General features: G+C 48.0%; 1 protein-coding gene across 2 annotated transcripts; it reads right to left on the reverse strand.

Moving 5' to 3' along the window:
- Positions 1-11,510: 11,510 nt before the first annotated feature.
- NAGA (alpha-N-acetylgalactosaminidase) lies at positions 11,511-19,253 on the reverse strand. Of its 2 annotated transcripts, none has more exons than XM_030320809.2 (10): positions 19,150-19,253; positions 18,632-18,716; positions 17,750-17,885; positions 17,173-17,344; positions 16,506-16,683; positions 16,065-16,159; positions 15,137-15,298; positions 13,630-13,827; positions 12,410-12,553; positions 11,511-12,159 (listed from the first exon to the last, which is right to left on the reverse strand). In XM_030320809.2, exons 2-10 carry the CDS (start codon positions 18,645-18,647, stop codon positions 12,025-12,027), a joined length of 1,236 nt encoding a protein of 411 aa, XP_030176669.1. In that variant the 5' UTR covers positions 18,648-18,716; positions 19,150-19,253; the 3' UTR covers positions 11,511-12,024. The 2 variants fall into 2 exon arrangements, with proteins under 2 accessions (XP_030176669.1, XP_030176670.1); XM_030320810.2 differs by lacking the exon at positions 19,150-19,253 and adding an exon at positions 18,911-18,994 and having other exon boundaries at positions 11,520-12,159.
- Positions 19,254-20,198: the final 945 nt, after the last annotated feature.

Genomic DNA, 20,198 nt, shown 5'->3' on the forward strand with positions numbered 1-20,198 from the left:
CCCTCCCCTCCCTCCAGAAACCCTCAATTTGTTCTCTGTATTTAAGAGTCTCTTATGGTTTGCCTCCCTCTCTAAAATCTCTCCTTTTACCTTCCTTCTTTTTATGTTTTTGATGTCACAGTTTACCTTGTTTTATATTGTGGATTCATTAACAAATTATTATAGTTATAATTACTATTTTTTAATGTTTTTTATTTATTTTTGAGAGAGAGAGAGAGAGAGAGAGAGAGAGAGTGCAAGTGGGGCAGGGGCAGAGAGGAGAGAGAGACAGAGAATCCCAGGCAGGCTCCATGCTGTCAGCACAATGAGCTGAAATCAAGAGTTGGCCATTCAACCCACTGGGCCACCCAGGTGCCCCAAGTAGTTATAATTATTTTTAATACCTTTGTCCTTTAACCTTTATACTAGAATTAAATGGCTAATACACTGCCATATTACAGTATTAGAACATTCTGAATTTGACTACACAGTTGACCCTTGAACAACATGGATTTGAACCGTGCAGGTCTGCTTACACATGGAATTTTTTTAGAGTTGACAGCAAAAGCCACAAGGCATTTATTTACAACTCCTGACCCCAGTCATCACAGACTGAATAGAAGGTTACTGGTGCAGAGGTCATACCTGCTGCTCTGTAGGTACCTGGGGAGGCCCACAGAGACTGTCAGCAACTGCAGGGGACTCAGGACCAGGCAGGGATGCAAGGTGCCCTGTGTGTGCAGACACAGTGCTGCACAGGGGGCCCTGCACCCCAGCACCCCTGCCCCCTGAGTGCTCCAGATGGGTTTCAGGGCTGTGCCAGGGCAGCCATAGACCTTGGGCCCCTCCCTCCAGGTTGGGTGTGGACCCCTTCCCACAGTGGTCCCCATCCCCACCCTTGGCTTCCCAGAAGCCAGTGCATTCACATGTAGCTGCAGCTGCCGATGGCCACAGGCCAGTGATATACCTCCAAGCAGATGGGACAGCTCACCTCCAGGCCACTGTCATTGCCGCAGACCTTCCTGGTGGCCACTGCTACTAAGCCAAAAACCACCAGGCTGTGGAACATTGCCATCCCAGGCCACACTGCCCAGCTGGCTTGGCCCACTTACACACAGATTCTTTTTAAATAAATATACATATGGTACTGTACTTTTTCTTTCTCACGATTTTCTTAACATTTTTTTCTTTAGCTTACTTCATCGTGAGAGTGCAGTATATAATACATATAACATACAAAATATGTGTTAATCAACTGTCTATGTTATCAGTAAGGCTTCTGATCAACAGTAGGCTATTAGTAGTTAAGTTTTTGGGGAGTCAAAAATTATAAGGGGATTTTTGACTGTGCAGGGGTCAGTGCCCTGTGTAGTTCAAGGGTCAGCTGTACTTACCTTCCCAGTGTGTTGTATATTTTCATATGTTTTCATGTTACTAATTAGCATACTTTCATTTCAGTTTGAAGAAGAACTTCAACATTTCTTATGAGGCACATCTAGTGGTGATGAACTCCCTCAGCTTTTGCTTGTTTGGGGTAATCTTTCTCCCATTTCTGAAGGGCAGCTTTGCCAGATCATTCTTGGTGGGCAATTTTATTCTTTCAGCACTATGAATATATCATCCCACTCTCTCCTGGCCTATAAGGTTTTTGTGGAGAAGCCCACTGGTAGCTTTATGGGGCTTCCCTTGTAAGTTACACTCTTCATTTCTCTTGTTGCTTTAAAATTTTTTTTAATGTTATTTTTATTTTTGAGAGAGAGAGAGTGGGAGAGGGACAGAGAGAGAGAGGGAGACACAAAATCCGAAGCAGGCTCCAGGCTCCGAGCTGTCAGCACAGAGCCTGACGCAGGGCTTGAACTCATGAGCCATGAGATCATGACCTGAGCTGAAGTCAGATGCTTCGCTGACTGAGCCACCCAGGCACCCCTCTTGTTGCTTTTTAAAAAATTATTATTATTATTTCAGGGATCATTTTTACAATTGTATTTAAATCCAAATTAGTTAACATATAGCGTAATAAAGGTTTCAGGAATAGAATTTAGTGATTCATTTCTTACCTATGACACCTAGTGCTGATCCCAACAAGTGCCCTCCTTAATGCCCATCACCCATTTAGCCCACCTCCAAGTGGACACCCCACCCGACACACCACCAGCAACCCTCAGCTTTTTTCTCTGAATTTAATAGTCTCTTATGGTTTACCTCCCTGTCTGTTTTTATTGTATTTTTCCTTTCTTCCCCCTGTGTTCATCTGCTTTGTTTCTTAAATTCCACATATGAGTGAAATCATATATTTATCTTTGACTATTTTGCTTAGCATAATACATTCTAGTTCTATCCATGTTGTTGCAAATAGCAAGATTTCATTCTTTTTGATCACCAAGTAATAGTGCATTGTACATATACACCACATCTTCTTTATCCATTCGTCAGTCAATGGACATTTGGGCTCTTTCCATAATTTGGCTATTGTTGATAGTGCTGCTACAAACATTGGGATGCATGTGCCCCTTCAAATCAACATTTTTGTATCTTTTGGATAAATGTCTAGTAGTGCAATTGCTGGGTCATAGGGTATAGCTATTTTTAATTTTTTGAGGAACTTCCATACTATTTTCCAGAGTGGCTGCACCAGTTTGCATCCCCACAAGCAGTGCAAAAGTGTTCCCCTTTCTCCTCATCCTTGCCAACATCTGTTGTTGCCTGGGTTGTTAACTTAGCCATTCTGACAGGTGTGAGATGGTATCTCATTGTGGTTTTGATTTGTATTTCTCTGATGATGAATGATGTTGAGCATCTTTTCATGTGTCTGTTAGCCATCTGGATGTATTCTTTGGAAAAGTGTCTATTCATGTCTTTTGCCCATTTCTTAACCGGATTATATGTTTTTTGGGTGTTGAGTTTGATAAATTCTTTATAGATTTTGGATACTAACCCTTTATCAGATGTGTCATTTGCAAATATCTTCTCCCATTCCTTCAGTTGCCTTTTAGTTTGTTGATTGTTTCCTTCACTGTGCAGAAGCTTTTTATCTTGATGCTGTTCTAAGAGTTCATTTTTGCTTTTGTTTCCCTTGACTCTGGGAACATGTCAAGTAAGAAGTTGCTGTGGCTGAGGCCAAAGAGGTTGTTGCCTGTTTTCTCCTCTAGGATTTTTATTGTTTCCTGTCTTACATTTAGGCCTTTCATCCATTTTGAGTTTATATTTGTGTATGGTGTAAGAAAGTGGTCCAGGTTCATTCTTCTGCATGTTGCTGTCTGGTTTTCCCAGCACCATTTGCTAAAGAGAATGTCTTTTTTCCATTGGATATTCTTTCCTGCTTTGTTGAAGATTAGTTGGCTGTACATTTGTGGGTCAATTTCTGGGTTCTCTATTTTGTTCCATTGATCTATGTGTCTGGTTTTGTGCCAGTACCATAAAGTTTTAATGATTACAGCTTTGTAATATAGCTTGAAGTCCGGAATTGTGATGCCTCCAGCTTTGGTTTTCTTTTCCAGCATTACTTTGGCTCTTTGGGGTCTTTTCTGGTTCCATACAAATTTTAGAATTGTTTTTTCTAGCTCTGGTGTTATTTTGATAGGGATTACATTGAATGGGCATATTGCTCTGGGTAGTATCGACATTTTAACAATATTCTTCCAATCCATGAGCATGGAATGTTTTTCCATTTCTTTGTGTCTTCTTCAATTTCTTTTATAAGCATTCTATAGTTTTCAGCATACATATCTTTTATCTCTTTGGTTGATGCCTAGGTATTTTGATACTGAGGTATTTTGGTTAATACCTAGGTATTTTATACGTTTTCCATGTAGGTTGTCTGTAAAGAGTGAAAGTTTGACTTCTTCCTTGTCTCTTGTTGCTTTTAAGATTCTTTGTCTTTGATTTTTGACACTTTTATCCTAATGTATCTTGGAGGAGATCTATTGAAGTTGAGACCTTTGGAATTCTCAGCCATTATTATTATTATTTTTAATTTAAATTCTACTTAGACCATTATTTCTTTAAGCTTTCTCCCCCCTCCCCACCGCCCCCCCCCCTTTCTCCCTCTCTTCTCCTTCTGGGGCTCTAATAATCTGCAGATTGCTTCTTTTGATGGCATCCTATAGATCAGATAGGCTTTCTTCACTCTTGCCTTCTTTTTCCTTTTTCACTCTTTGGATAATATCAAAGTCCCTTTGTTGTAATTCACAGATTCTTTCTCCTGATTGATTCATTCTGCAGCTGATGCCCTCTGTAGCATTTTTCACTCATTCATTGTATTTTTCAGCTCTAGAATTTGTTTGGTTTTTTATTGATATGATTTCTATTGTTTATCAAACTTCTCATTTTATTCATGTATTGTTTTCCTGATTTCATTGAATTGTCTTTCTGTGTTTTCTTATAGCCCATTGAGCTTCCTTAAAGCAGCTATTTTGAATTCTTTGGCAGGTAAAATGCAGCTCTCCATGTCTTTGGGGTTGGTTACTGGAAGATGATTGTGATCCTGTGGGGGTGTCATGTTTCCTTGATTCTTCGTGTTCCTTGAAGTTTTGCTTTGCTGTCTTCATGTTGTGGTAGCAGTCACCTCCTTCAGCTCTTGCTAACTGACTTCAGGGGAGAAATTCCTATCAGTCGTGCTAGGGAGACTGAAGCTTTCTTTCTCAGACTTTCTATGGATACACCTCCTCCATACTTCTTGCTCTCACTTGTGTCAGAATTCTTAAGCTTGTTTGCCTTCTCTTGATCCTGTACCAGAAAGAGTGCTGACAGCCTGTTTTTTGTTGTTTTTTTTTTTTTTTTTCCCAAGGATAGGGTTAGAGTTCAAGTTTGTGGTCTTCCCCTGATCTGCAGACTCAGGCTGGCTTTCCATGTGTGCTCACTAGCCATCTGCCAAAGCTCACTCTTGCCACCATCAAGAATTTGCACAGAGAGCCAGCTGTAGGGTGAAGGTGTGTGGGGTGAGGTGCATGGATCACCAGGGGTGCCTTTGGGCCAGTTGGGGGGATTTGCAGTCAAGGTCTCCCCAGCAGCTTGTGGGCAGGCTTCTTGTTGGAGTCTGAAACACATAGGATCCATTTCCCTTTAATGCCCCCTGAAAGTCTTATCTGTCACTCTCCCAGCCTTTCCCCACCCTCAAGTCATGCAGCTTATGACTCAGTACTCTGGTTGGAGTGAGTGAGAAATAGACCCATTTGGCAACATGCTGCACAGCTGGGGAAGCCATGTACTCCCTCACATGCTTGCATTTCCCCCTGTGGAGGAAATCAAGGTCCAAGAACATCTCCGTTGGCATGAGCTGTGCAGCCTTGGGGGAAGGGGGATGTGCGTAAAGTCAAACTGTTCCTCTTTCCCTCTCCAGTGAGTCCAATTTCTTATATTCTTTCTCCAGTGGTGTGCTAGAACTTCTCTACTGGAAGCATGAACTTCCACAAAGGTTCTCTTGTCTGTGGGTGATTGTCTAAGACAGTTTTCCAGGGGTCTCCTAGGCTGTGGCTAAGAGGGGCTGGAGTCAGTTCACAGGCCACTGCAGGGTTCGAGGTGGGACTGAGGTCTGTACACCTATTACTTGATACATTGGTGGTCAAGACTCTTCCCTCCCAGTCTCCTTGGTGTGTGGTGCTGAATCCCATATCTCCCACCAGGCACTTTTGTCTGCGGATGGATGCCAAATTGTTGTTTTTGAGTGGGGGTGTGGTACATGAGGGATAGCTTATTTAGCTACCCCACTTTAAAAATTCTTACTCTTTACCCTGAATATCCACCTGACAGATTATGTTCTCCCTTCTCCTTGTTCACCCTTTTTTGAAGGGAAATGATATGGGAAAGGGAGAGGCTGTCTCCATTCCTGGAGCCATCTGATAATGAGGTAAGGATGGCAGAAAAGTGTGGATAACATTGAATGGGATAAAAGGAATATTACAATGTTATTTTGCACTGATATGCACAAGGTCTGAAAATGGCAGGAGGATGTCCATTCCTAATGATACCCAGTCCTATCCTTCTTCAATCCTCCTCTTGGGCATCCCAGGGCTGGAAGATGTATGCATCTGGACTGGACTCCCCTTTTCTTTGTGTTCATTGTTGCATTCCTGGCGAATGCTGCTGTCCTGTGTGTGATCCAGACTGAGCATATTCTTCACAAGCTCATGTACTACTTCCTAGCTGTGTTGGACCCTATTGACCTGAGCCTCTCCACAGCCAGCACCCCTAAAATGCTGGGTGTCTTCTGGTTGAGTCTGAGATATATATCTCTTTTTTAAAAGTTGAGGTAAGAACAGAACATAAAGCTTATCTTAACCATTTTTAAGTGTAAACTTCAGTAGTGTTAACTATATTCACTTTGTTGAGTAGTGGATCTTTAGGATTTTTGCATACAAAACGGAAACTGTATACCCACTGAACAACTCCATTTCCCTTCCCCCAAGCCCCTGGCAACTACCATTCTACTTTGTTTCTACAAAATTCACTACTTTAGGTACTTCGTATAAGTGGAATCATACAGTATCTGTCTTTTTGTGTCTGGCTTATTTCACTTAACGTATCCTCAAGGTTCATCCATGTTGTAGCATGTGACAGAACTTCCTTCTTTTTAAGGCTGAAAATAATATGTATGTATATACCTAATTTTCTTTATACATTCATCCATTAATGGATTTTTGGGTTACATGTCTTTGCTACTGTGCATAATACTGCAATAGACGTGGGTGTGAGTTTTTTTGTTGTTGTTGTTGTCATTGTTTTAAGGATTTTAAAGTAATCTCTACAGCCAACGTGGGGCTAAAACTTGCAACCCTGAGATCAAGAGTCACATTCTCTACTGACTGAGCCAGCCAGGCACCCCTGGTGTGAGTTTTTTTAACAGCCTCATTGAGATATAATTCATATACTATAATTCATTTAATGTATACAACTCAATGGGTTTTAGTGTATTCACAGATATGTGCAACCATCGATGGCTCTAGTCAATTCAAGAACATTTTCAGGGGTGCCTAGGTGGCTCAGTCGGTTGAACATCTGACTCTTGATTTCAGCTCAGCTCATGATCCCAGGGTCATGGGATCAGCCCTTGTCTAGCTCCATGATGAGCGCAGATCCTGCTTCAGATTTTTTCTCTTCCCTCTGCCCTTCTTCCCAGCTTGTGCTCTCTCTTTCTGAATCTAAGAAAGAAGAGAGAGAGAGAACATTTTAATCACTTCCAAAAGAAACCTTGTACTTTTTAGTTGTTATCCCTTATCCCTCCATTCTCCCCACCCAGCCCTAAACAACCACTAATCTCTCTGTCTTACAGATTTCCCTTTCCTGGACCCTCAAAGGAATGGAATCATATAGTATGTGGCCTTTTGTGACCAGCTTCTTTCCCTTTGCATAATTTTCAAGGTTCATCCATGTTGTAGCATGTGTTAGTACTTTACTCCATTTGTGGCTGAATAATAATACATTGTATGGTTAACCATATTTTGTTTATTCATTCACCAGTTGGTGGACATTTGGGTTCTTTCCACCTTTTGGATGCTATGAATAATGTTGCTGTAAACATCTGTGTGCAAGGTTTTGTGTGACATATGCTTTCATTTCTTTTGGATATATACCTAGATGTGGAATTTCTGGGTGATATAGTAACTGCATTTGATCATTTGAGGGATTGCCAGATTATTTTCCACAGTAGCTGTACCAGTTTTACATTTCTACCAGTAGCATATATGAGGGTTCTAATTTCCCCACATCCTTATAACTATGACTTTTTTTATTCTATCCACCTTTCTAGGTGTGAAGTGGTTTATTATTTGCATTTCCCTAGTGGTTAGTGATGTTGAGCTCTGGCCATTTGCAGATCTTCCTTGGAAAAATGTCTGTTCAGATCCTTTGCCCATTTTTAAATTGGGTTGTCTTTTTATTATTGAGTTGTGAGAGTTCTTCATATACTTTACATAGAAGTCCCTCATCAGATATGTAATTGCAGATATTTTCTCCCACTGTGGGGGTTGTCTTTTCTCTCTTCCATATAGGCAAATCATAGCTATAAATTTCCCTCTGATCACTGCTTTCACCCCATAAGTTTTGGTATGTTGTATTGTAGTGTTTTGGGTACATTTTATGTTCATTTTCATTCATGTCAAGTATTTTCCCTAGTATGTGATGACTTGCTTCTGTCTTGCTTCTTTCAAAATTCTGCCTTTGTCTTTTGAGAGTTTGGTTATGCTGTGTCTAGGTATGCATCCCTTTGAGTTTATCTTATTTGGAGGGTAAATTCATTGAATTTCTTTAACGTGTAGCTTAATTTTTGTCATCAAATATGGGGAACTTTTAGCCAGTATTTTTCAAATATTCTTTCTGCCCTTTCTCTCTTCTTCTGTGTATGTTGGTATGCTGCACGGTGTCTCGTAGGTCTCTGAGCATCTGTTCATTTTTCTTTTCTTCTGTTCCTCAGACAGGCTAATTTCAATGGCCCTATCTTGGAGTTTGCTGATTTTTTTTCTGCCTGGGCATGTCTGCTGTTGAGCCCCTCTAGTTAATTTTTTTTTTTTATTTCAGTTACTAGACTTTTCAACTTGTAGGTTCCTTTCTGTAACTTCAATATCTTTACTGATATTCTCTATTTACTGAGACATCATTCTTATTATTTCCTTTAGTTTTTTTGTTTTGTTTTATTTTATTTTTTTAGAGAGCATGAGGAGAGGAGAGAGGGTGAGGAAGGGAGAATCTCAAGCAGGCTCCACGCTCAGCACTGAGCCTGACATGGGTCTTGATCCCACAACCCTGGGATCATGACCTGAGCTGAAACAAAGAGCTGGGCACACAACCAACTGAGCCACCAGGTGCCCCTCCTTTAGTTTTTTATACATGGTTTCCTTTAGCTCTTCAAACATATTTAAACTAGCTGATTTAAAATCTGATACTAGGGTAAATTAAGACATTAACAAAAAAAAAAGACATTAAAAAGCTTGCTCTGTTCTTACCAAGATTCAACTTTCTTAACTGAATACTCTCTGGGCTGCTGCAGACTTTTGGTTAATTTCCAATGTTCTATGAAAGTTGATTCTGATAACACGTGGCAAGGTTTTCATTGCTTTTATGGAGGAAACAAACATTTGGTGGTTATTACTGGACCATTTTTTGTTGACTTCTTGCTTGGATTTTGATTCAAATAAACTATAGAAAGATATTTTTGAGACAGTTGGCAAAAACTGAACACAGAATGGTTGTTAGATTATTAAAAACTTAACTTTTTGGACAGGAAAATTGTATTAAGGTCACATATATTAAGGTGACCTTAATATACTCTATACTTATATACTCTAGCTCACAAGAAAAAAGTATGTGTGGGAAGAGAGATATGAAATAATGGCACATATTGATGGTTGTTAGAACTGAATAATGGGTACATGGAGGTTCACTGCACCATTTTATTTTTGTGTTTGAAAATTTTTATAATAAAATAATTCTTAAAAGAAGAGGTGTGCCCTTGGATCCAAACAAGACTGCCTTGAACTGGGAAAAAATTGAGTCCCTAACTGGCTGTGGGTAGAAGAGAATAAAACAATGCCTGGAAGATAGGCAGGGTGTGATGTTGACAGCGTGAAGGCTAAAAGGATAGAATCAATCAGGCACCCCCAGGATAAAAGTGCAAGTTATATCACAAGTGAAGACATGCAACCGTGTCTCAGTCTGGAAGGCTGCTCCCTAATCCTGACTCCCAAGTCCATGGTCTCAACCACCATCCCCTGCCACATCCCAGGGTAGTGGGAAAGACTTCTTTCCTGGGACTGGCCAAAGAAGTGTACCCACCTGAGACCATTCCATTTGGCTAAAACAGCACTATGATCAAGACCCAAAGCTGGAGCTATGCATGGGGTGACAGGCCTCCAAGGACAGAGGCCTGGGATGTGGTAGGTTTCTGACCTTCTAAGTAACCCACAGCCTTAAGACATCAACTGGGGAAAGAGAATGCTCTCTGATGACTCCAGACTCCATCAGTGAAACCCCAGTAATCTTAAATGACGTTGTAAAATATGTACTTGTAAGTTCTTTACACCATATTCTAAATACCAGTGATGAAATTTGAAGTAGGGTTCAAGAACGAACGGCTAAGAAAGAATTCTTGAGACATTTTGGTGCAAAAAGGTGATTTTATTAGAGCACAGGGACAGAACCCGTGGGCAGAAAGGGCTGCACCTGCAAGTGTGAGGGGTGACTGATTATATACTTTAAGTTTGTAGAGGCAGGGGAGGTTTCTAAGGAATTTCTGTATGCTGAAAGCAGGGTCTTATAGGACACTGAAGATTTGACTATTGTCAAGATAAGATTATTTTTAGTTTTTAATGAAATATAAACATTGAGGCATTAAGGCAGCCATGGACTCCTTGAGGAATGTCACATACTGCATGTCTCAGGTATCTGTCAGTGGGCTGCAGGCTGTAAGGAGATTTCATTTAAACTACATTATTCTTGCCTTTGTTCTCATCACAAGGATCTCAAACCCTGAGGGAGGGAGTATGGGAGATCTACCCAGAAGAGTTCCACAGGGCAAGACAGTGCAGACCCGGGGCGCTGTGTGCTCCCACATTCAAGCCCAAGGAAAACCTACCTAGCCTGCTCTGCTGCCAGCTTTCCAAATGGGGACAAGAACCATCAGGGACCACAGGTACCCTGTGGCCTTAGCTAAAGGAACAGGGCTTGGAAAATAGCAACAAAGGCAGGCAGTCAAGAACCTGCCATTCTTTTACTTTCCTGAAGAGGAGGAGCAGGAAATATATTTTAAGATACAGAGAGGGGCGCCTGGGTGGCTTAGTCGGTTAAGCGTCCGACTTGGTTTCGGTTCATGTCATGATCTTGTGTTTTCTGAGTTTGAGTCCCACATTGGGTTCTGTGCTGACAGCACGGAGCCTGCTTGGGATTCTCTCTCCCTCTCTCTCTGACTCTCCCCTGCCTGCTCGTGCTCTCTCTCAAAATAAATAAATAAAACTTAAAAAAAAAAAAAAAAGACGCAAAGAGCCCCTAGACTTGTCTTCGGACACTGGTGGGGGGTGGGGGTGGGTCTGAGCCTCCTCTGAAGCCAGGTTAGGAGAAGAGAAATGAATGGAGGGGCTGGGGGTGCTGCCAGGCAAAGGACCAACTGCAGCAGCCCGGTGGGAGAGAGGCTAGCTGGCCCTCACTGGCACCCAACCCCACAGTGCCACTGAATGAAGCCCTGGCAGAAAAGGGGACATGAGCTGAAAGGTGCAGAAGACAATGCAAAATCCTTAGCAGATCAGGGTCTGTGTGCAGCAGGAGGGCTGAGGAGTGAGCCTGAAGGGGGTGGGGAAGGGGTGCGCAAGACAAAAGGCCTGTGCCTGGCTGTGTTGTCACCACCACTTGAGTTGGGCAGAGCAGGATGGCTCCCTGGCGAGAGGCAAGTCTGGCATGTCTAGGAAGTAGAATCTGCAGGTCACTTTGGAAAATAAGGAGCCAGAAGATGCCACACATCTTCCACGTGAGGTGAGATTTCAAACCAGCACCCTGTGCACTGCTGCCCAGAGTCCCTAACTGAAGGTGCCCATGACCCCACGTCCATATTGCAACTACCCAATTAAAGAATAGCTTTATTGGTAACCAGAGGGAACCAAGGTAACCTGGCTGGTGTTAGCCTGCAAGGCCTTATCCAGGCAGGCAAACCGATCACACAATTTGTGGGAGTTCCTGACAAGAGTTCAGATCTCCAGTCCTAATCATAAGAGAAATTCCAAGTCCTGATTTCAGAGTCAACAGAAAGAAGATCGGAGGGTATCAGTGGCCCTGCTTGTGGGGGCTCAGGACACTGGCTCAGTTGTTCAGTCACATCTGTGGGGCCATGCAGACAAGGTAGAAACCAGGAAGGCCATAGGAAATCGCCCCAAGACAAGTTTCCAAGAAGGTTCACACTTGGGCAGGGTGTGGAACTGGCCCTCAGATTGCACTTTGGGTCTCATGGGGCCAGGTCACCGAGTGGGCCTGGGTGTCAGAGAACCCCACTTACTAGCCCTCGGCATGTGGAGGCTCCATGGTCTGGTCTCAGTGATGCCGCCACAGCCTGTCACATGTTTCAGGTCCTCATTGCTTGGACTTCCCCAGCTTCCTGATGGGATACAGGTACCACATCACTACCCCTGAAGGGTTGATGACCACCGTGAAGTTGGTTTTAGGGTGGAGGCCACTGATGACATCACCCGTGTAGACGTTCTGGGCCTGTAGTGGAAAGAGGTAGCACCGGTACTACTGAAGAATGGCTGCAGAGACCCCCTCAGAGGGTGTGAAAGCCTGGACTCTGGCCTGCCTGGGGTGGGTCTCCAGCGTGCCCTACAGAAGTGGGAGCCCGGAAGGGTACCAGCCACAGCCCTCGATGCCTGCAGCTGCCCCTTGCGCTCCTGCCAGAGGACCACCCCCAGCGACACCCACCCGGGGAAGCCCGAAGCCCCACAGGTAGTAGGATACTCACCTCATAGGTGCTGGAGCTGTTAAAGTTGAGCCGGGCGAGGGAGGAGTGGTAGCGATAAGGCATATCCGTCCGGCGGCTGAAGAAGACTAAGGCGCTAGCCTCGTCGGCCAGGGGCCTCACGTACACTTCAATGTGGGATTTCTCCTGGACACAGAAGGTGGCTACCGGCTGGGCTCCCTGCTCAGGCAGGCCCTGAAATCCCCTCCCTGGCCCTCCTTCGAGCTTTGGGCCCCCCTAACCCATGGCTCCATGTCACGCAGAAGTTTGGAGGATACCCCAGCCCTCCAGCACCCCCAACTTATTCTTCCCTGACTCAGCAGATGCTCCCCGACACTTAATCTGTGCCAGGCCCCACGCTAGAACACAGACACAAGTGCATAAGGTCCTGTCTCAGACAGTTCATAGGCTAACGGGAGGGATAGACGTGGGCAGCTGCTGGCACTGGAGCGGAGGACACTGTCCATAAGACTGATGAACTCTGCCCGGAGCGGCCGGGAGGGTGATGCCCCGTCCTTCAGAAGGTCCGTGGGCCTGGTTCCACCATCAGCTCCTCCAGCAGGATTAGTTCCCTCCTCTGGGGATCACCAATTCTATATGTGCCTTCTATAGTTGTGTGGATTTCTTTTAACTAGAGAGGTGAGGATCTGTGCAAAGAGCACAAGCTGGGAGGCTATACTGTTGGAGTCAAGTTCTGTTGCACCCTTCACCAACTGTGTGGCCTTGGGTTATTTAGACTCTTCAAGTCTCAGTTAAGCAGGGAAGTATTTACCTTCTCAGAAAAGGGACCCAGAATGCCCAGCACACAGTAGGTGCTCAATAAATCGTAAATGCTAGTCTAGTGCTAGTAGCAGTTGCATCCCTTGGCTCAAACAACTCCTAAGCTCTGGAAGGAAGCCCTAGCTATTTGCCAGACATCACAGACATGTGCAGAAGTCTCGTACTTCCAAACCTAGGGGCCCCACTGTTTCCGTGTGCACTTGTGTGGTAATGTCTCCCTTTCCCAGATCCCATGAGCTGTCCTGCTCTGGCCTTGTTCTCACCCAGGCAAATGGGGGGACGGTTGGAGCAGCTCCCGGTAGAATCCTTGACCGAATACAACCAGGAAGGTGAGCTGAGCAGATTTGAGGCCCAGCCTTCCATAACCTCCAGGCTGGCAACCTTGTTCTCAGGGGGGGGCCTAGTCCCTCAGCCTTCCCTTCCCTCCCCCCAAACTCCAGTACCTTGAGAATCCTGCGTCCTTGGATGCCCAAGGGATCCTGGTTGATTTTGATCATGAGTGGATTCTGCAGAATGTCCATATTCTGGGCAGAAATGGTACGCAGGTCCGTGGACATGAAGAGGGGGGCTGCCAACACTGTCCATAGGGCCATCTGGGCCCGGGCTTGCTCAAAGCTGAGGCCAAAGTTCCCTATGAGCAGCTGGGGGCAGAGGAGAGGATCGGTCAGCTCTGCCCTCTTTAGGAAAGTGGGCACGGGGACCAACTCTAGACATGTAGCCCAGGCAAGAGAAGATGGAGCGGGAGGACACTGTGGGGCCTGGTCCAGCGAACACTATTCCCTAGGAGCGTGGCCTTGGGGTGCGTCAAGTAAGTCACTCTCCCTCTGAGCCTCAGCTTTTTTATTTCACCAAGATTATGGGGTGGTAATATGCCATGGCATCGGTTGTCCAGAGGTTCCAGTGGGGTCCTGTTGCCAAAAGCATTTATACACCGACACACTAAAGTCAAAAAATACAGCCAGGGTGGCAGCGGTAGGCACCAGACCTGGACAGAGTCCCTGCTCCTGCCACAAGTCACCCACCTGCCCTAAACACAGGTGGCAAGACTGAGGGGGACACTTCCTGACCCCAGGGCAACCAATCCACAGACTGGACACAATTACCGCTAAGCAACATGGTTACATACTTAGTGATACCCATGTAACACAGCACTGCATGTGCCAAACCGTGCCAAGCGTGTTAAAGGGTCATCCATTTTAATACCCAGAACAACCCTATATAAGGTAGCTACTTTTCTCATCTTCCAACTGACAAAACCGAAGCACAGAAAAAATTAAGTCACTTTCCCAAGGATAAGTGGCCAAGCGGGAACCAGAACTCGAAAGCAGGCTAATTGGTGTTTCTCCAGGTGTCTATCTGGCCTGGTGTCTGTAATTATTATAATCACTGGTAGTAAATGCTTGTTGACTAAACGAGGAGATAGCTAGCAAGTCATAAGATAAAGTGCAAAAACACTGAAGTCAGGGCTATGAGTGAGGTAGGTGTGAGGGGCCGACTCTGCCTGCAGAGGCTCTGTGGGAGGGGAAGAGGGCACAGGGCATTGAAAGGTGGTCAGAAGCAGGCCTGGCAAGGACAGTCTAGGGAAGGAATGACTGGAGTATGTGGACTCTTCATTATCTTCACTGTCCCGAGGAATAGTGTCCCACAAGAGTCACTACAGACCAAGTTCTCAGGTTTCAAGAAACATCAGAACCGCCAGGGAAGGCTGTTAACAATGGGTATTCCCAGGCCCTGTTCGAACATCCTGATCCAAAAAGTGGAGGTGGGGCCCTGGGAACAGACATATAAACCAGCTCCCAGGGTGAGTCTGATGCAGCTAGTTCAAGGACACATTTCAGAGACACTGATCTAGAACCTGGCAGTGAGCATCCAGGAAGACAGCACAGGGCAGTGGGGGAGCAGGTCTGTCACAGCCCGCAGGCCTTGGGCCATCCCCCTCCGGGCTGGTACCATGTCTGGGTCGTTCCAGTGTCCAGGGCCTGCCACTGGCTGCAGTATGTCCTGGTGGTCCACAAACCAGTCCAGGATGGACAGCACGCTACTCCAGGAGTCCTGGATGTCATCATAGTTGCGCCAGACGTTGCAGATTTCTGCCAGCAGACTGTAGTTCACCTGGATGTCGGGGGAAGGCAGAGTCCAGCAGCAGAGTCACGCCTTGCTGCCTGGAGGCCTGCACGGGGGCTGAGGAGCCTCAGCAGGAGACACACAGGGTGCAGAAGGGGGAAGAGAACAGGCCCTGAGCTAGATCACGATGAGGAAGGTCTCAGAAAGCGGGGTCCTGCCCTGGGGCTTCCCAGGCCTCATCTCCACCTGTGCTGGTGCCGGAAGTCTGCCCTGCCCTCTCATGCCCGTTGGGGCCAAGCCCGGGGAACGGGCCCAGGCTGGTATACCCACAACCCTCGCTACTGCACACCCACCCCTGTATTCTCTCAGTGAGCCCCACCGTCGGCCAGCATTCTCCCTCAGGTCTACAAGTCTGATCCCACCCTTTCTAGTGTCCTAGGTGCTGAAGGGCCCCTGGTGATATGCCCACAATGCCTTTCAGAGGCTCAGCCCCACTTGCATGGCCTCACTAGCCTTCTAGATGTCCTAGCCCACTCAGTACAACCAGGATTCTGACCACTGGCTGGATGATGTGTGTCAGCACATGACATGTAGTTCCATGCCCTGGACGCCCATCCCTTCGGCCCACCTGAGAAGTGCCTCCTCTTCTCTAGACCCGGGGTTGGCTGAGGCCCCCTCTGGGGCACTCAGAACCCTCTCCTAGACTGACAAATCAGCACACCGGCAACTATGATGAGAGCAACCCTGACTGCACAGGAGGGGAGGAGGCTTGGGTGTGGGGAGCATTGCCAGGTGGGCTCACGGAATGGCTTACCTTTGGGGGAAGGCCCCCTTCATAGGCCGGCCAGCTGCAGGAGAAGGCAATGGGGCGGCCTGTGGCATTCAGGGCAGCTGCCATCTTGGGGTATCCTGGAAAAACCCCACCCCTACATTTTAGGCCTGAGGAGGCACAGGATGAAATCTGGGGCCTCAGCCCAAACCTCCCACCAAATGTGAGGGAACTGAGGCTCGAAAGAGGAGGTGCCTCCCCCTGTACCCAGAGCTACAAACACTTCCTGGGTGGGGATGGTGCCAACCCATCTTTAGGAAGCCTGGGAGGCAATAATCCTCCCAGCCTCTGGATGCAGGGAATTGGGAAATACTACCCCCTGGGGGCCATACAGACAGACCAGCTCGGCCAGGTAGGCCCCGGTGGGCTTTCCATGGCCACCCCTCCCTGTCTACCTGACGGCCCCCGGCCAGCTCCAGGACCCACCCATGGCCCGTTCCTCGGGGGTCGAAAAGCAGCCATCCAACTTCAGCATGTCCACCTTCCACTCGGCAAAGGTTTGAGCATCCTGAGTCACCTTGTCTAGCGTGATGCCTGGGTAACCCATACAGGTGAAGTTGCCCATGTCCTCGTAGATGCCCAGCTTCAGGCCCAGGGAGTGAGCCTGTGGAGGGTTGAGGACACAAGTGGGCTGAGGCAGGACCCGCAGGGAGCCACCTCACAGGCACATCTGACCAGTCCTCATTAGAAAATTATCGGCTCCCCACTATCGAAAGGAAAGAGTGTGTTTGCTGGTCTGTCTCCTGCCAACTATGGTCCTTCTCCTCACTCCAACACACACCTCCCATGGGCAGCTGCTGGCCTCCAGGCCTTGCTTCTGTCATCCCCTCTGCCTCGAATGTCGTCTCTCTATAGCAGCTCAAGAATTGCCTCCTCCGGTGAATCTTTCTGAAATCCCAGGCTGGAAAAGATGCCCCTCCTGGCTCTTACCCACCGCGGTGGGCCGAAACTAGCTGTCCATTTATCTGTTTTCCCCACCAGACTGATTTCTCAAGAGGAATTGTGGAAATAAGCCCTGAGCAGGGGGTGGGGGGGTGCATGAAGACCCTGGTCTGGACCCCAGGCTAAAGGGCAGGGCTGGGGTGGGGCTCACATAGTCAGCCAGGAAGGCAATGCCATTGGGGAAGCGCTTGGGATCTGGTATCAGGCGGCCTTTGGCGTCACGCCCACCAATCCAGCAGTCATCCATGTTAAGGTATGTGTAGCCCAGGTCCCGCCATCCGTCTTGTGCCAAGTGGTCGGCCATCTCCATGAAGAGCCGCTCGCTGGTGAGAGGCAGGGGATGGGGCAGCTCAGTCACCCCCCACCCCTTTCCTCAGAGCTTTTCAGACTTTTCAGAGGATCTGAGTGTAAATCCAGGCTATGAGAACCATAAGCAGGGTGGAAAGAAAGGAGCCGTTTGGCCCCAGGCTGCAAGACTGAGCCAGCCTGGCTGTAGCAATGATCTCCTTTCAGTGATCTCAGGGGCTGGGCCCGCCACAATGCCCCTGCCCCACAGGCTTGACAGCTCCCACAGAAGCCCCAAGCAGGTCACAAGGCTGTCAATGTCCCAAAGGTCACCTATGGTTGCATCCTCTCTGGCACGGGCGCTCTTTTCCTGCCCTCCACTCCCTGCCCCTACTCCCCGGGGTCTTGGGCAAGGCTTGTTAGGTGGTGTGGACCTCACTCACCTGATGCAGTTCTTCGGGTCCTCGTCACAGTCAGTGTTGCAGCGGAAACGTTCCCAGGCCAGCCAGCCCATGGGTGGCTTCCGCAGGAGCCCATTCTCTAGCACCAGCACCCGGGCCACCAGGGCCAGCAAGAGCACTGCAGGGGAGTCGGAAGGATGACTGTCAGTGGCACCCCTAGCCCCAGCCCTTGCCCCACCCCACCCATATGCCGTTGGGCTCTGCAGAGGCCGCTGGACTTCACATTAGGGGAACAACCAGACTCCTGGGCTTGAGAAGAATTAGCTCCTATTGTAACTGCCGGCTCCAGCAGTTACAGTGAGTGGGCTCACGGTGCCTGGGGCAGGGCAATGTGTTTGAGGCCTGAGTCCCCACCTGCTATTGCCACAGCAGTGCCGGAATCGGTAAAAAACTAACACTTGAGGTTGTATCCTTTCTGCACCCTGACTAGCTCCCCCAACTCAGTGTACACAGAACTTGGCCAGACTCCAGGTCTCCCGAGTCTCACCCAAGGCCCTTTGCTCTCTACCACAGACCCCCAAAAGGCCTCAGAAGGGCTTAAGAGATTAGTCAGGTTTGGATCTGCATCTAGCCATCTACGGAACAACTACAGCGGTGTTGATAACACATAAAGCAGGTCCTCTGTACTTTGAGGGAGAAGGGGAGAGAAAGGAAGTGGCCTCTTTGGAAGGGAACTGATTCCTAGGTGGGGAGCATCTCCTTCTTGCTGGCCTAGCTCCAAGAGTAAGAGAGAGGAACATGTCTCCCACATACCCACATCAAAGAAAGAGGCCCAGACACCAGAGGGCTGGAACTTCCTCCAGGGAGCCCCTATCCCCATCGGGTCTCCTGCCCTCCCCAAACCACCCCCACCCGCGTAGGTACCTGTTTTCAGCAACATCGCTCTGGACTCAGCGTCTCAGGACCCGACCGGATCTGCTCTCCTTTCACCAGCTTTATACGTTGGATTCTGGAAGGTAAGAAACGTTAGGTAAGCACCGGGGTCCACTACTGCCTCGCTAGCTCTACCGCTCTCAACCTTGAGCGTGGATCCCACAAGCCGCCCTCACTGTTCACCACCCCCGGCCCCCAGCTATCACTTCCCCGAGCCTGGGTTCTTCCTTCAGAAATACTAAACAAGACGTCTTAGACGTTAGACCCCACCCCCTCTGTAGTGCCGGGAACCCCCGGCCCCACGGGCGGCCCTCCGCCGAGCCGGGGCCAGAAAAAGGCAGCGACCGCCTCTGGGACGCCCAGGAAGAACGGAGGCATCGGCCTGGGACCAGGCTTCGGACTCCCACCGGCTCTGGGTTGCCCCCGCCCCCACCCCGTCCCCAAGGACAGCAGCCCAGCAGCCCTAGCGCGGAGACCGTCCCTCAGAGTGCCCCGCTCGCGGAACTCACCCTGCGGACGCATCCAGAACCGCCACAGGCTTCGGCCTCTGGAACACCGACTGCTGCTGTAACCTGATTTGCCTACAGCGTTCCACAGGGGGCGGAGCCTGACGGCGGCAAGCCTTCCCGGCGGAACCTATCAGAATCCCCCTAGCAATGTCGTGTCCCGCCCCCTGTGGGCCATAAGCCCTCCCCCGAAGTTCTCAAAGCCCCGCCCCCTCAAGTTCCTTCTCCCCGCCCACCTCAGGCAGGCACCACCCGCGGAGCAAGTCTATGGACTGGGTGACCTGACTACCGTGACTCCCCGAGAGGCTAGTCCTTTCACCTCTGCGGGGTTCCTGAAGGCGAGCACAGTGCCCGACACAATGTAAACGCTTAATAAATACTATGGAGTGAATATCTGCTTTTTAAAAAGGAAGTGAGAAAATGCCATGATGCATGGTGTAGGGCACTGTTTTTGCGGAGCCAGGAGGCTCTCCTCCCCTACCTGACACTCTGGGCCAGCCACCCATTGTACTGGCCCCAGGCACTCTACATATTCTTTCCCTCCTACATTCATGAAATGTTGTGTTTTTTTAAATGTTTTATTTATTTTTGAGACAAAGAGAGACAGAGCATGAGAGGGGGAGGGGCAGAGAGGGAGGAAGACACAGAATCTGAAGCAGGCTCCAGGCTCTGAGCGGTCAGAACAAGGGCTGGAACCCACAAACTGTGAGATCATGATCTAAGCTGAAGTTGGACGCTTAACCAACTGAGCCACCCAGACACCCCTCATCAAATATATTTTTTAAGTTTATTTACTTATTTAGAGAGAGAGAGAGAGAGAGAGAGAGAGAGAGCGCGTGCACATGAGTAGAGGGGGAGAGAATCCCAAGCAGGCTCCACGCTGTCAGCACAGAGCCTGATTCAGGGACCTGAGCCAAAATCAAGTTAGATGCTTAACTGCCTGAGCCACCAAGGCCCCCCTGGAGTACTCCTTCACAACATACCTCAGGTCACTCCTTGCTCAAGACCCTGTGACAGCTGTTCATCTCAGTCTGGAGACTCACAGATTTACA

This window comes from Lynx canadensis, chromosome B4, assembly GCF_007474595.2.
Source record: "Lynx canadensis isolate LIC74 chromosome B4, mLynCan4.pri.v2, whole genome shotgun sequence".
Lineage (NCBI taxonomy): Eukaryota > Metazoa > Chordata > Mammalia > Carnivora > Felidae > Lynx > Lynx canadensis.

What these genes read in the sequence shown, in the direction of transcription:
- NAGA (XM_030320809.2), bottom strand. An exon ending in AAGGGGGCCTTCCCCCAAAG is followed by an intron (nt 15,299 to 16,064) that starts GTAAGCCATTCC and finishes CCCGACATCCAG; the next exon opens with GTGAACTACAGTCTGCTGGC. An exon ending in ACTGGAACGACCCAGACATG is followed by an intron (nt 13,828 to 15,136) that starts GTACCAGCCCGG and finishes CTCTGCCCCCAG; the next exon opens with CTGCTCATAGGGAACTTTGG.